We start from the raw sequence: 16,420 nt of genomic DNA on the forward strand, positions 1-16,420 counted from the left end.
GGATGCTGTGAACCGGAGCGGAGAAAGCACAGGTTTTGTATTCGGAGACCTTCAGTCCTGTTCCACCACTTACTTTATGATTGGAGTTGCTCACATCTTCAATCTCAAATTTCTTACCTGTAAAATAGAGAGATGTTTTGTTTTTCTTTTGTAATCCTTTTTTGGGGGGGAGAGGGGAGTTATATGGTTCAAATGTGGTAATAATACATTTAGAGTCCCTAAGATTTTTAAATATATATATTTTATTGAGTTTTTACAGAGAGGAAGAGAGAGGACTAGAGAGTTAGAAACATCGATGAGAGAGAATCATCGATCAGCTGCCTCTTGCACACCCCCTACTGGAGATGTGCCCACAATCAAGGGACATGCCCTTGACTGGAATGCTCTATCCACTGAGGGAAACCGGTTTTGGCAAGAGTCCCTAAGATTTAATCTAAACTTCTCAGTCCAGTCTCTGGGCCTCTGAATTCTCACCCTGGATTTCCTCTCCATCTGCTCAGCATTGTGCTGAGGTGCCTGTCTGTGGTCTGCCCCATTCATGCCTTCTCATTCAAGACAGCTCACAGTGTTATATGTCCTCAAGGGCTTCCCTTTGGACCCCACCTCACCCTATTTCTTTTTTTTAGAATATATTCTTATTGATCTCAGAGAGGATGGGAGAGGGGGAGATAGAAACATCAATGATGAGACTCATTGATTGGCTGCCTCCTGTACACCTCCTACTGGGGATCCAGCCTGCACCCCCAGCATGTGCCTTGACCGGGAATCGAACTGTGACTTCCTGGGTCATATGTTGACACTCAACCACCGAGCCACACCAGCTGGGCTCACGTCCTACTTCTCAATTAGATTTTAGAAAAGAGGGAAGGAGAAAGAGAGAACGATCCATTTGTTGCATTCATTTATTTCTGTATTCATTGGTGATTCTAGTATGTACCCTGACCATGGATTGAACCTACAGCCTTGGCACAAGGGGACAACAGTCTAAACAACAGCACGAAGCAGCCAGGGCTACAGCGTACCTTAAAACAAATAAATGTACATATTTCAGAGAGGAAGGGAGAAGGAGAGAGAGAAACATCAATGATGAGAGATAATCACCGATCAGCCGCCTCCTGCCTGCCCCCCACTGGGGCTGAAGCCGGAAACCCAGGCATGTGCCCCCAACCAGAACCAAGCCAGGGACCCCCGCAGTCGGCAGGTCAACGCTCCATCCATGGAGCCAAACCAGCCAGGGCTACAGCGTAACTTTTACAATCGTATTTTTCTCTGAAAACATGGGGCCATAGTTGCCTGCTCCATACACCTGGCATAGAGTAGTTGCTCCACAAGCTTTAGGGCACATGTGTCAAACACAAGGCCCGCGGGCCAAATCCAGCCCGCCAGGCCTTGCAATGTGGCCCGCACCGCGCTGTCATCACTGCACTCCGCTGTCAGTTTATGACATTGTCAGTTTATGACTGTTCAGTAAACCATTCGGCCCGCGTTTTAGGCTGGATTTTAGATTTTGGCCCCTTCTCTGATTGAGTTCGACACCCCTACTTTAGGGTAATGAATGACTAGGCAACTATTCAATTTTACTTGGTTCTCTGGTTTGCCTTTCACCCTCCGTTTCCAGCAGGTGAGCCAGGCTTTAGGTTTCTTTGCCCAGGGAGTTTGACAGGGCACACACAGTTTCCCGTCCTTTGGAACAGCCTAAACCAGAAGAGCAAACTGAAGACTGGTGAGATAGATTTAACCTCCCAGATATTTTATTCAGCTTGCACACTCTTTTAAGAAAAAAATTGAACTAGTTGCCAACATAAACTATACAGACAGAAAACAGACCAGTGGTTGTGAGGGGCTGGGGAAGGAGAGAGACATTAAATACAAAGGGGCAGGGGTGATGGTATATAACTAGATGCAGCTGTTAGAACGCAGACACCAAAAGGAGTGCATTTTACAGGAGGTAAATTATACGCCCATAAAATTGGGTCTTAGAGATGGGATTCCCAGACAACATGCTCAGCATTGAGCCCTCTCTCTTCCTTCAAGTCCCGGCTACAGATTGGCTGGTGCCCCAACACCACATAATTCTCTGTATTTCCAGAGTGACGTCTGGAGCTCATTTTTTTTTTTTTCCAGAAAGGCTAGTTCTTTTTTTATATATATATATTTTATTGATTTTGTACAGAGAGGGAGAGAGATAGGGAGCTAGAAACTTCGATGAGAAACATCGACCAGCTGCCTCCTGCACACCCCTACTGAGGATATGCCAGGAAACAAAGCACATGCCCTTGACCAGAATTGAACCTGGGACCCTTCAGTCCCCAAGCTGACGCTCTATCCATTGAGCCAAACCAGTTTCGGCGGAGCTCATTTTTATCCCTGGTCTAGCCAAGTGGCAGCAACAGCTACTGAGTGGCTGGAATTAAGGGGATTTTTTTTTTTTAAATTATGTAAAGGGGAATGGGTAGAAAACAGGAAAAAAGGACCTGATTTTATTCTCTGCTTCAAGTCTCTTGGCAGAACCCAAGGAGTCAACAGGTTGGGGAGTCCTAACCAGGCAGACGGACCCAAAGTTTGAGAGGTGAGTAGCAGATATGCTCCATTTCCTAGGGTTGGTTTTTCTCATTCTTTTAGGCTAGAAGATCTTGGGAGGGGGATAGATCTTTTGATTTTGGCTCCCTTATCTGGACATAAGCCCTGGAAAAACAAGCACCCATGAAGCTTCAATTTGGAAGGTTGGTTCAGCATTAGTGTATCAGCCTGCAACATCTACACCTAAATGCCTTACTTGTACCTCACTGGGAATGCTGGCTCCTAATGAGAAAGGAAAATGGATGTTTATCATTTTTAGTATGACTTAGGTGAGAAATGCCACACACACACACACACATACATACACGTGTGTGTGTGTGTGTGTGTGTGTGTGTGTGTGTGTATTGGGAGCCAAGGGGTAGGAGACTGCTTATTAATTTCCTCTCCTCTATTTTCTTGCCAGATACAATTCCTGGGATCCATTTCTTGAGCTGTGCAGTGCCATCATTAATGTCATGTATGAATCTGAGACAAGAGGTTGGGAACTGCCCACAGTAGGTGTGTCCACTCTGCCTGCTGGCCTACGCCTTTCGCTGTCTTCTGCACTACACTCTGCCTGGGACTGCCAGCCAACACTTGTGAGACCATTTTCCTTGTTTTCTTTACCTCTGTGCAATACTTGTGAGGTTCACATCGACACAGCTTCCCTGAGGAACCCTCCATAATAGACAGTATAAAGGTATCTGGCTATTGTTAGGTTTTCAGGGCCTTTTGGGAGTTTATCAGACTTGGGGAGGAAAGCAGATAGTGTGGTTTAAACTTAGCTAAGAGCATGCAATATAAGATCAAAGGCCAAGGAAAGGGAGAGACCAGCTGGAAGAGTAAGAGATATGTTGCTATACTCAAGTATATCAGGATAAAGATGGCCAGGAGAGGGGTTCAGTAGATCTTCCTTATTTGTCTCCCTTGAAAGCAGTCTCATGGGAACCCTATTGGAAGAAATTATTAAAAGATAAAATAGGCCCGGGCTGGTGTGGTTGTTGGTCGAAGCATTGTCCCGTACACCAGAGTTGCAGGTTCAATTCCCCATCAGGACACATACCCAGGTTACCCAGGTTGCAGGTTTGATCACTGGTCAGGGGGTGTGTGCCTCCCCCTTCCTCTCAATAAAAAAACAAAAAAGATAAAACAAAGGTATAAATGGGGAAAAAAAGCATGATTTCAGTATCTGTAAAAATCCTGGACTGTGCATAGCTGAGAGTAACCACTTCACTGAACATCCTGGAGATGAGGAGGAAGTTAGCTGGTAGTCTAGTTTCATTTGTTACATCTAATGCTTCCATACTGCCTGCAGGACCAAGGTCTAAAAGCAATGACCCGAACCTTGCTATGATTTGGAAATCCTGTTAAAATTCAGTCTCTTTTCCTCCTTTAACATAATAAATTATAACTCCTGTTATTGTGTTTGAAGTTAAAGAAGGTTGAAAAAACTAGATAACTAGAATCCAAATTCCTTTATAGTATCCAAAGTTTTGAAACAGTGGTGCTTAAAAAAACAAATGCTGTAATCTTGCTGACTCCCAAAGAATATTATCTAGTTAGATATGTTTTCCAAAAATTGGTGATGGTGTTTTTCTCCCTTTGTATCAGTAGTTAAAAACAAATTCTAGTTATTAAGTGGTTAGAGGCCCAACACACTTGATAAAACATTAAGTACAGCTGTTTCTTCACAAATTATGTTAAAATCAATTCAGTGATGAAGAGCTCAGCAATCAAATGGTTTATAGGCATCTGGGGCAGTTTTAAAAACACCTGAGCTCATAAAATATTAAGTCTATGTGGTGCTGAAAAATAATTCAGAGGAAATGCAAATAAACCTTATGAATGGGACATCTTTGCTCAATAGATGATGAGAAGGAAGTGCCTGGAATAAGTCGTTAAAAAACCCTGAGAATTCAGAAGAGACTGCTCAAGCCCAAGGTGCCAGGGGTAGAAAAAAGTGAAAATTTTAACACAAACTCCTAAACTTCTACCTCAGTACACTGTCCAATGAACTACCCCGTCCTCTCTGCGAGCAGCCTGTCAAACTTACCGGGCAGTCAACATCATACCAGAAAAGTGGCATCACTCTGGGGGATCAGCAGGAGTAACGGAAATGCATCAGCCACTGAAACACCATTTTGTTTGTGCTCCTTTTTGATGAGAATAACATAAGAGGCTCAAGATTCAATCCGAAGGGCTAGAACACTGAACTAAACCTTAGTTAAATGCTGGAACTCAGGGGAACCTTGTTCTGAATAGCTGTTGGTGAAGCAGAACAGCAACTTCAGTAGTGATGTTGTTTCTCACACCTGAGGCTGTTATAACCAGTAACTGTGCAACTTTACCAAAAGCCCCTTCCTGAAGGCTGAAATGTGTTTTTCTCATCAGTGGGGAGAGGAGAAGACCACAAGATACCTAGTATGAAAATATTTCTTCCTAAGTAACTAGCAACTTGGAAGTGTGACAGAGGGGAAATCCCAGTGTGCGGACTGGTTATACCTTTAGAACAGAAACTTAATTTTGCTTATTCATTGGAGGCGACTCAAACTTGGGAAATAACATGGCAACTTTGAGATTCATATTTTATTTACAAGCAAGTGAAGACTGTGCCCTGTAAACTCTAATTTGGGATGAGAAGAGCAACATAGAAAAGTAGTTGCTGGCTCCATAGCGATGTGTGAAAGGAGTCCATCCAGCTATTTCTTTAGACAATGATTTTGTTCATAAAAAGGAAAAAAAAAGCCACATGATTTCTTCATGTTACACATGTGAAAGAATCCAAAAGAAAAAATTTTTCAAAATTCTACAGTCTCTAGTCAAATGTGTGAGGTGACCAGAACGTCATTTCCATTCAGTGAGAGCCCCTGCTCCCCAAGAGCAAAAGACTTAATACTCATCAAGAGTGTCTGCTCGAGGAATGGAGAGACCTCGATCTTTAAGAGCCTGAACTTTCATCTTCTCGTTTTCCAGCTTGGTCTGCTGTTCTACCCTTTGTTCTTCTAGGATTTCTTCAATGGACACTTGCTGCAAGGGTGTGTCACTCTCCTTTTCCAAGTCCTACAAAACAAGCAGGTTTAAGAAACTTCAGCTGACCAAGAACAGAAAACACAGCAGATCTCAAGGCAAATGGATTCTATGTCAGGCTTGGGTTATTTTTTCATAATCGTGACATGGCTGAAATATCCTTCTTTTAGGAATGGATAAGTTTTACAAAGAAATGGCTGGCCACTCTACTATAGAGTACTTACATGAATGTGATAATAGGATCAGTTACAGTGTGTATTGTGTATAACAAAGCTTTAGGTTATCTGAAGTCCTATACTAGTCAACAACTACTTTTCTTAAAAAAACAACAACAACAAAAACAAACAAAAAAACCCCTAAATATATAAATAAAATAAGGCTCACTCTCCAACTCAAGAGAATCCAAGAGAGAAGTTACCGAGGCCAAGATGGCTTCAGTTAAGTTTTGTATATTTACATTATCAAATCAGCTTAAATTCTGGTGTTGTTGCTCAGTAAGGTAGAGAACATTGAATCAAAGAAGGACCTCCTCCCACAAAGACAATAAACTGTCCCTCTGTTGCATTAACTAGGAGTCTTTAAATAACACAAGACTCCTTTTCCCTCTGACAAGTCTTCTAGAGAAAACCTCAGCAGAGCAGTTAGATTACCACACCAGTTCAGTCCCAATATAGTTCTCTACTTTAATTAAAATTGTTTTGCTTACTGCCCTGCCTGGTGTGACTCAGTTGAAGAGTGTCATCCCATAAACCAAAAGGTGGTGAAATCTGATTCCTGGTCAGGCCTTTACGGGAAGCTACTGACCAATGTTTCTCTCCCTCTTCCTCTCTCTCTCTCAGCAACTAACCAATGTTTCTCTCTCTCTTTCTCTCACTCAATGAAATACATACTATAATGGGGTGAGGATTTTACAAAATCATTATTTTTCTTACTAAAATAATCATTTTTGCCGTTATTTAAAAACACACACACATGCTCATTATATGATATTTAAAAACTGGCCAACCAGCCCCCTAGCCAGTTACGCTCAATGGATAGAGCATCAGCCTGTGGACTAATGGGTCCCAGGTTTCATTCCGGTCAAGGATGTGTATCTTGATTGAAGACTCCTGGCCCTGGTTGGGGTTCATGCAGAAGGCAACCAATCGATGTGTTTCTCCCATATCTGTTTCTCTCTCTGTCTCTCCTTCTCCCTTCCCCTCTCTCTAAAAATCAATTAAAAAATATCCTCGGGTGAGGACTAAAAAAAGATGAAAAAAATAGACAATAAGAAAAAAATCTTTAATTCCAGTATGGAAGAATAACATATTGGTGAATAACTTTCCAATTTTTCCATGTATATATTGACTTCTTAAAAGACCCACAGTGCAAATATTGACTGTAATTTTTCATCTTAATATGGCATAAGATGTTTAATACTTTTATTGATTTCAGAGAGGAAGGGAGATGGAAAGAGAGAAACATCAAACATCAATGATGAAAGAAAATCATTGATGGGCTATCTCCTGCATGCCCCCAACTTGGATCGAGCCACATGTGCTCTTGACTGGAATCAAACTCGGGACCCTTGAGTCCACAGGTCGACGCTCTATCCACTGAGCCAAACCAGCTAGGGCAATATTTTTATTTTTAAATAACTTATAAACATTTGATAACCAATCATGTAATGCAGAATCTTGCTATAAGAGCATCTCACTATTATCCATAGATTCAGTTTATTCTCTTTAAAATGTACTTAGAGGTATTACTCTGTTTTGTAACTGATAAGCCTATACAAACAGGGTATTCTTATTTCTTATCCTCTTCCCTTTCAGTGATAAAATTCTGAGAAGCCATTACACATACACAAACTCTCCAGATGTTCCACTGAATGCTAATCTTCAGACGCCACCAAGGCCTCAGAACCCACAGATTGTGACACATCAGATGGAGGACTCTCACCAGAGAGGTTAGATGAAAGCCACACAAATGACATAAACAAAAGCTGCCCTGAGTCAAATGTTAACTCAACTCAGAAAAATCTATGTTATTAAGTGTAACCTGCCCTCATAACCCATGGATAACAGCTGAAGGGAAGATCATGTTCTTAGCTTACTGCCTCTTGGAATTGTATGTTGCTCATTGAGCTATTCTTGTGGTTATAATGATGCTGTTTCCCAAGAATCCGACTTGTTACTTTAGACTTTGTCCACCCTCCCTGAGGTAGAATCCAGGGAATTTCTAAGTAATGAAATATTTGCAGAATCTAGATGGCATCCCTAGGATTGGCACTTAATTTCTTCAACCCGCTTATTTTTTTTTTTTTTTAATATTTTCATTGATTTTGTACAGAGAGGAAGGGAGAGAGATAGAGAGTTAGAAACATCGATGAGAGTCATCGATCAGCTGCCTCTTGCACACCCCCTACTGGGGATATGCCCGCAACCACGTTACATGCCCTTGACCGGAATTGAACCCGGGACCCTTCAGTCCCCAAGCCGACGCTCTATCCATTGAGCCAAACCGGTCTTGGCCAACCCGACTATTGATTCATGTAACTATGTAAGCATTCCTGTTTTTCTTTAGTGTTACCATTGAAAAATTCTGCACCATCCAAACCATAATATATAAAAAGAGTACTTTTCTCCACAAAAGGGCTACCAGGATATAATAAATCTGTAAGAACAAACACAAGTTCATTCATTTCTCTTCACATATACATACATCTACAAAGGGTCAATTTGTGCCAATGTAACTGGCATAGAAAGCATTTCTGTGATGTTCACTATTGTAAATCTGAAGCAGAGTATGTGTAAATATTTTAACCTAGCTCATTATCCCTAGTAGCAATAGATCTCCTCTTCAAAAATTAAATTCAGAAAAGTATAAAAGAAGAAAAAAATATTCAGCCATAATCCTACTGACCAGAGAGTGGTTAGCCCCTCTTAATATACTGGCAGACTACTTCACAGCCACATCTCCAGGTAATAGAGTGCTTTATTTCAACCTTTACATAATACATGGAGATAATTTCTGCTGCACAAACATGGAAGAAATGATACACTGAACCAAAAACATTAACTACAAAAATATTTTAAAAATTAGGAAAAGGCATGTCATAGCCACACTCGGGTAGTACTGTGTAGTCATTTCCAGCTAACTATTTCATACAAGGTCTCTGAACCAACTGGACCCTGACAGAATTACCTCATTTTCTTAAATGGCTTATTGTTAAAATGAATCACTACTCTCAAAACCTGATTTAAGATGTGGCTAGACAATGGACACAAAACTCTGGGGAGGGAGGATATGTATGGGGGGGGGGGGGGAATGTTAAAATATGTACACAGATAATAATTTAATAAAAAAACGTAAAAAATAAAAAAGATGTGGCTAGATATTGGGAACATTACTGAAAACTTTAAAAACAAAATAGGAAAAGATAAAATCAAGCAAACATCAAAGTTTTTATTTTTATTTTCCTGGACCCAATAATCAGAAGTAGCAGGATCAAGTCAAAGGTATTAAATAAGGTATTTTTAAGTTATGCTTCATGTAAAACATGAAATCAGGTTTATCTTTTTAAAATGTTGAGTACTTCTTAGTTTTATATATAAGATTGGGCATAAGTAGGTTTATAGTTGTGAGTACAGGAAACAGTTTATTCTTATATTACTAATTAATTACTGTATTCTTTTTCATATGAAGAAGTGTAAACCTACTTTTGTCCTACCCTGTATATGTTTTCTAATAGTTTTGTGTGTGTGTGTGTGTGTGTGTGTGTGTGTATATATATATATATGCGCGCGCACACACAAACACACACACACACACCCTTTCTCCTATATCCATTCCTTCCCCTCCCCCCGTAAGAATACAGATATCACACTGAATATGCAATGTGTCTTTCCTCCCCAACACAGCTAACGTTGTTATAAAAAACTACTTATAATCAACTGCTTAAATAACTACAAAATATAAATGTATATAAATCTTTATCAAATCATTCTTTTCTAGTTTTTCTATTTTCTGCTATTAGAAATAGCAGAAATTTGTTAATGAACACATTTGCAGAATGGTAGTTTTTGAAGATATTAGGTAAAAATCAAAGATATTTTGCTGCTAATGGGATAAAATCTTTAAAATGCCAAGAGGCACTGAAACAAAGTTAATTACCTATAACTTTCCTTTTATAATTGTGGCTTTCCTAAGCTAATTTGGTGGTTTCCTGTGAGAAGCTGGGTGAAATGTGTAAAATGTATTATTTTTCTTCTTGAAAAGACCAAAAAAAAGCTAACTATCATAATTATCAAGACCCATGCCATAGCAGCTTAACAGTTTTCACTTACTATTTCTCCTAGTAGGACCACATTTTCTCCTCTGACCACAAAAATCCCTCGAGGAATATCACCGTATTTTTTGCCCACATGAATACGCTCCACAGTCTGATGTAGCACTAAATTAGCTATAAGTGTATAGGGAAAAAACAAAGATATTCAGTTTAAATTACTGGGTAAAGGTCTATAACTCAGTTATTTTGAGTAAAAAGGATTCAGTTAAGCATGATTTTAAAACTTTCTAACTTTAGGAAAAGCTAAAATTTAAAACACAATCTCCTATTTCTGTATGACACACCATTTAAGAGATGTTTAACCAATTACAAACTGAGAGTGTCTAGGATCATGTTGCACTAATACATGAGTGATGGTGGGGAAAAGTTTAAAAAAATTAAGTTCATTTATCAGTTAACTGGTAAAATGAACATGGCTGTAAGAAAATATAAATAAGTAGGGCACTTGGAAGACTCTAAAGAACTGCAAAGATTAAAACTCTAGTTTTTTCTATGTTGTGGTGTGTATATGTGATGAGTTACCAAAATTTAACTTTGTTTCAGTACTTAGGGTTTACTTAACCCAATACAAGCATCCATGAATTATGATACAGCAAAAACCTGTATTTTCATTTTGTCAGATAACCATACCTGGTAATCTGAGAGTAGGCAGTATTTATTACTTTTCGCTCAAAGTAGTCTGATGAATTTGACTTACCTGTATTTTCCGGCGTATAAGACGACCCCCTAATTTTACAGTTAAAACATAGGTTTAGGTCTATATTAACTGTATAAGACTACCCCCCACTTCAAAGAAAAGACTCACTTTGCCATCAAGATCTGCAGGTAATTTTTGTGCAATTTTGGTCTTTTGCCCCCAATTTTCGGTTGACTTTTTTTCGTTTCAAAAGTCGTCATACGCCGGAAAATACGGGTAAGATTTAGAACCCTGCCCTGTTGGTGTGGCTCAGTGGTTGAGTGTCGACCCGTGATCCAGTTCAATTCCCAATCAAGAACATGCCTGGATTGTGGGCTTAATACCCATTGGGGAGTATTTTGGAGGCAGCTGATCTATGTGTCTCTCTCACTGATGTTTTTATCCCTCTCCCTCTAAAATCAATAAAAATGTATTTTTTTTAAAAAAGATTTAGAACTCCCAATATGTTAAGAATCATTTAATATAATACCTTAATAAAAAAATAAAAAAGGAATCATTTATTTCTTTGCATTTGTCTTATTTGAAGAAAGCAGGTATCTATATTCTTTAACTTCTATAATTCTTGTGTTTCAATTATTGTTATTTTCCTCATGCCCAAATCCACTGACCTATAAGATGTCCAACAAATGAAATAAGTTTCTTGAAACAAAAGCAAACACAGATATTTTTAGAAAAATGCAGATGCAAAACAAAGACCGAAACTCTTGAGTATGATGATGTATCCTTAAGTGTAAAATCTTGAGCTTAATGTTGGGGTCCCTAACAAGCTTCAGAAAGTGCCGTCTATCCAATTTTCATTGGGCAGGGAGGGATTACCTTCAGTGCAAGACCTGCTTTGAAGAGTAGTTGCACCCAAGCCAGTGTACAAATGAGCTGCTTTTTCAATGGACTGAGTTTATTTCTATCTTTTGGCTCCCTCTAATGGGGAAAATAAAAACAATAGTCCAAGACATTATAATCATATGTTCTAGTGAAAACCAGTTTAGAAATACAAGCTTGAAAATACAAGCTTTTGAATCATCTCGTCATAATTTAGGAAACAGTGATGTAATGACTCAGGACAATATTCCATTATACCAGACACATGAAAAAGTTGCAGATAAATACCTTACAATATGAAATAACAAAAATACAATGGGCGGCTCTTGTTATCCAGAGTATAAGAGAAGTCTATAACTAATACATACCAAATTGGTCAATGCTTCTCAAAAAGCCTATAAGTGTCCTTCCATCTCGAAGCAGGACCAAGTGCTTTTCTGGGAACAGGAAAAAAAATCTTTAAAAACTGAAAACGGTTAGCTTCAGTGAGCTTACAGAGTAACAATAAATATAAAGTTGATTGTTTAAGCTCTACCACTTTCTCTTCCAATGTATTTAAGTTTGAGTTGTTAAGAAATTGGGAGGACCAAGTTAGCCTGGGGTTTAGATTAAAATAGCAATTTTCAAACAGTGTGCACCAGGAATTCTATTGTTGTTTTTTTTTTTTTTTTTTTTTTTAAGAGAGGAAAAAAGGAAGAGGAAGAAAGAAATAAAATATCAATGTGAGAGTGAAACACTGATTGGCTGCCTCCTACATCCCCACTATCAGGGATGGAGTCTGCAACCCGGGCATGTGCCCTGAATGGAATCTAACCAGTAATCTCTTAGTGCAATACCGATTTAGTCAGGGCACTAATCTTTCTCTAGACTGTCAAATAAAAAAAGGATATTAGCCAACAAAACAATAGCTATCTGCTGTGAATGAATCAAAATAGTACCTTTGCCCTAACAGGTTTGGCTCAATGGATAGAGTATTGGCCTGTGGACTGAAAGGTCCCAGGTTTGATTCTGGTCAAGGGCATGTACCTTGGTTGCAGGCACATCCCCAGCAGGAGGTGTGCAGGAGGCAACTGATTAATGTCTCTCTCTTATCGATGTTTCTGGCTCTCTATTCCTCTTCCTTCCTCTCTGTGGAAAATCAATAAAATATATTAAAAAAAAATAAAGTTTGCATATCCCAGTAGGGATGTCGATCAAATTACTGTGGTTTATGTCCACTTGAAATAGCAGAGAGGTCAGAATTGGAGAGAGAAGTTTTGGATAAGGCTACCATAGGTGATATAATTATTAAAGTCCAGGAGATCTCCTACAGACCTAAGAAAGAAGAAGCAGGCCAAACAGAGAGGTGATATAATATTAAAGTCCCTGAGATTTCCTAGAGACTTAAAGGAGCAGGCCAAAGAGGGAACCCAAGAGACAATCTATTTTAGGGAACAGTAAGAGTTGAAATAAGAAAACCAAGTGCCATTTTAGAGAAATCAAGAGCACAGATTAAGAATCTATCAATAGTTTCAGCCAAAACTGGTTTGGCTCAATGGATAGAGCGTGGGCTTGGGGACTGAAAGGTCCCGGGTTCGATTCCGGTCAAGGGCATGTACCTTGGTTGCGGGCATATCCCCAGTAGGGGGTGTGCAAGAGGCAGCTGATCGATGACTCTCATCGGTGTTTCTAACTCTCTAACTCTCTCCCTTCCTCTCTGTACAAAATCAATTAAAATATATTAAAAAAGAAAAAAAAGAAAAAAAGAATCTAGTTTCAGCCGAAGCCGGTTTGGCTTAGTGGTAGAGCGTCGGTCTGCGGACTGAAAGGTCCCAGGTTTGATTCTGGTCAAGGGCATGTACATTGGTTGCGCGCACATCCCCGGTAGGGGGCAGGAAGCAGCTGGTCGATGTTTCTCTCTCATCGGCGTTTCTAGCTTTCTATCTCTCTCCCTTCCTCTATGTAAAAAATCAATAAAATATATTAAATTTTTTTTTTTAATTCTTAAAAAAAAAAAAAGAATCTAGTTTCATAATATAATAGTATCATCACTAATGCTGCAGAGGGGAAGGGAAAACTCAGGAGTGCATTATTAGACCAATGCCTTTTAAGAATGGAGCTACAGCAGTGTGCTGATAACAAAAACCAATTATTGTTTGGGGTAATAGAGGTGGTCTATTGTAGAGGCTCAGAAAGCATCAAAATGGAGATGACTCAAGAGGTTTGGGGGTAAGGATAGAAAAATAGGGATGGAAGTTTGATGGGGAGACACAACTGGGAAAAACAACAACACAAGGACAGAATAGAACATAAATGAAGGGAAAATTCCAGGGAGAAAATGGATATTAATGATAGAAGGTTCCAGAAGCAGTGGGAGGAAAGACATAAATTGAAAGGAAGAAATACTTCCTACTCAAATGAAAGGATGGGTGAAAATACCAGAAAGAATAAGGAGAGAGGAGGAAAGCGAAGGGGGAGGGAGCAGTGAAAGGCACATATGAAAAAGTTTCAAATTTTTCATTAGAGGAAGCTTGGAATCTACAAAAAAGAGGTTAGAAGGCTTGAGAACAAACATTATTTTAAAGATTTTAAAAATTGATTTTCAGAGAAAGGGGGAGAAGGGGAGAGGGGGAGAGAGGGAGAGGGGGAGAGAGAAACATCTATTGGCTGCCTCCTGCAGGCTTCCCTACCTGGGATCCAGCCAGCAACATGGGCATGTGCTGTGACCAGGAATCGAACTAGCAACCTTCTGGTCCACAGGATGTAGCACAACCAACTGAACCCACACCAGCAAAGAGCCAACAATTATTTTCAATAAAATTACAGAGAGTGTTAGGGTCTGAAATAATATAGATATACACAAGAGAGGTGAGGGCACAGACAACTGAAACTTAAGTTTTCATTACACTACAGATAGGTTTGTACAATGCTTATTTATATGAATCTGGTCCAGTTTACCCTACATTTCCCTTCCATAGCAAAATCACTAATTTAGATTTTAAAAATAATTTCAGACGATTAAAAGTTTAATTATACACTCATTCTTTAATTTGCAGAATTTAAGACATCCTCCGAAAATAAGACCTACTTACAGGTTTCCTTCTGAGTGAAATATAAGGCATCCCCCCGAAAATAAGGCCCCCCCAGGCTAAACATGAGAGATTTGGTCCACTGATTCTGAAAGAAATGGAGTCACAAGAAATTCACCAGGAAATTCAGGAATTGGATTGTTATGATGATGTTCCAGAAGATGATGACATGATTGTCATTGAATAAATGAGTAAATTCTTGATACTGTAGGATTCACAGTTTGTGTTTTTTTTTTTTTTTTTAAATATATTTTATTGATTTTTTTTACAGAGAGGAAGAGAGAGGGATAGAGAGTTAGAAACATCGATGAGAGAGAATCATCCATCAGCTGCCTCTTGCACACCTCCTACTGGGGATGTGCCTGCAACCAAGGTACATGCCCTTGACCGGAATCGAACCTGGGACCTTTCAGTCCGCAGGCTGACGCTCTATCCACTGAGCCAAACCAGTTTCGGCTGTCTGGTTTGTGTTGACAACTACCGTACTACCATACCGTATACCGGTAATAAATTTCCTTTATTTTCATTTAACAATAAATGTGCACCGTATTCTTCTTCATGGAAAAATAAGACATCCCCTGAAAATAAGACCTAACGCATCTTTGGGAGCAAAAATTAATATAAGACACTGTCTTATTTTCATGGAAACAAGTTAGTGACTGTAGAGACTTGCAACTTGTTTGGAACTATATATAACCATTTTGCAGTGATTGCAAGTTAATGAGACAAATCACACGATTTAAACGATTACAAAAATGCTACTTGGGGAACAATTCACAAAAGGAAAGACGGGACAATGTAACTGGCTCCTGGTTGGTACAGGACTGAGCTCCCCTCCAGGACAATGGCTAGGAACAGGGAGGCCTTCTTAGTAAAAGCAACATAAAATGGTCTGACCGGGGTGGGGGCGGGAAGAAGTTTCCAGTGACTCAGCCTTTCCAGAAAAGCCCATCAGTACCTTGCTTGGCACTGGTCTCTACTCCCACAACCTGAGAGCGTTCAAGACCCTCACGGTAAAGTATTGCAAATGGCTACAGAGTTTATGCATAAAGCCCTACGTTTACTGCCAATTAAATCCAAATGCTGTTGTCTTAATATTTTCATGTCTTGAATCCTTCCTCTAAGTATTTCCACCAGTAACAACTGGGTACTTGGAAATATCGCAGAGGAAGACAGCTGACTGGCGGGGGGACAAATTTCGCATTTGGTCCTCTGCAGAGAAGGACTGAGTTCTCCGGGGTGTGGCTGACCGGCCAGGGGACCGGGGCTGCGAGGAGCAGGACGGACACGGGAGGTGGACAAACGGCAAACGCCAAACGCCCAGAACTGTGCCCTCCGCCCCACCCTCATTCTACGAGCTCCCTGGCCGGGGAGGAAGGGGCTCGCCCAGACTTCACCCGAAGGAAACGAGCAACTCACTGTCGATGTCCTCGATGAGGCTGGCGGTGCCGGGCATATAGTTCATTTTGAGCTGAGATAAGGCTGCCATGCGGAGCGGCGAAGAGCCACCAGCGCGTCCTACACCTCCTCCCTCCTGCCGCAGTCGCCGCCTCGGCGGGACTGGGACGGGGAACCCAGACGGGGACCCGCACTTCTGCCCCGGCTTTCAGCCGCCGGGGCACGCCGGAAGCTCCTCCATATTATCCCTACCCACTTCCGGTATCACGTGCTGCCTCCAGGAAGAGGCGGGGCCGTCGTGCGGTTTGGGACACCCTTTCCTCATCCCTGAAGAGAGGGGGAAAAGGAACCTAGATTGCGCAGACGGCGGGAAGATGAATCCTCCTTTTAAGGGACACGGCGCTGCCCCCCGTTTTCTTGATCCCTCGACCCCAGAGTCACAGAGACCCATCCCCTCAACCCTCCGGACTCCGGAGCCGAGGGGGCGGGACTTGGCCTGCGATTGGCTAGCGTTGGCCGACC

General features: G+C 40.6%; 1 protein-coding gene across 1 annotated transcript; it reads right to left on the minus strand.

Annotated features, from left to right (window-relative positions):
* Positions 1-5,130: 5,130 nt before the first annotated feature.
* LSM1 (LSM1 homolog, mRNA degradation associated) lies at positions 5,131-16,334 on the minus strand. The gene is made up of 4 exons (XM_084879764.1): positions 15,920-16,334; positions 11,801-11,869; positions 9,915-10,030; positions 5,131-5,619 (listed from the first exon to the last, which is right to left on the minus strand). Exons 1-4 carry the CDS (start codon positions 15,987-15,989, stop codon positions 5,449-5,451), a joined length of 426 nt encoding a protein of 141 aa, XP_084735890.1. The 5' UTR covers positions 15,990-16,334; the 3' UTR covers positions 5,131-5,448.
* Between the last annotated feature and the right edge of the window lie 86 nt (positions 16,335-16,420).

Source organism: Pipistrellus hanaki (assembly GCF_964339955.1).
Source record: "Pipistrellus hanaki genome assembly, chromosome: 3".
NCBI lineage: Eukaryota > Metazoa > Chordata > Mammalia > Chiroptera > Vespertilionidae > Pipistrellus > Pipistrellus hanaki.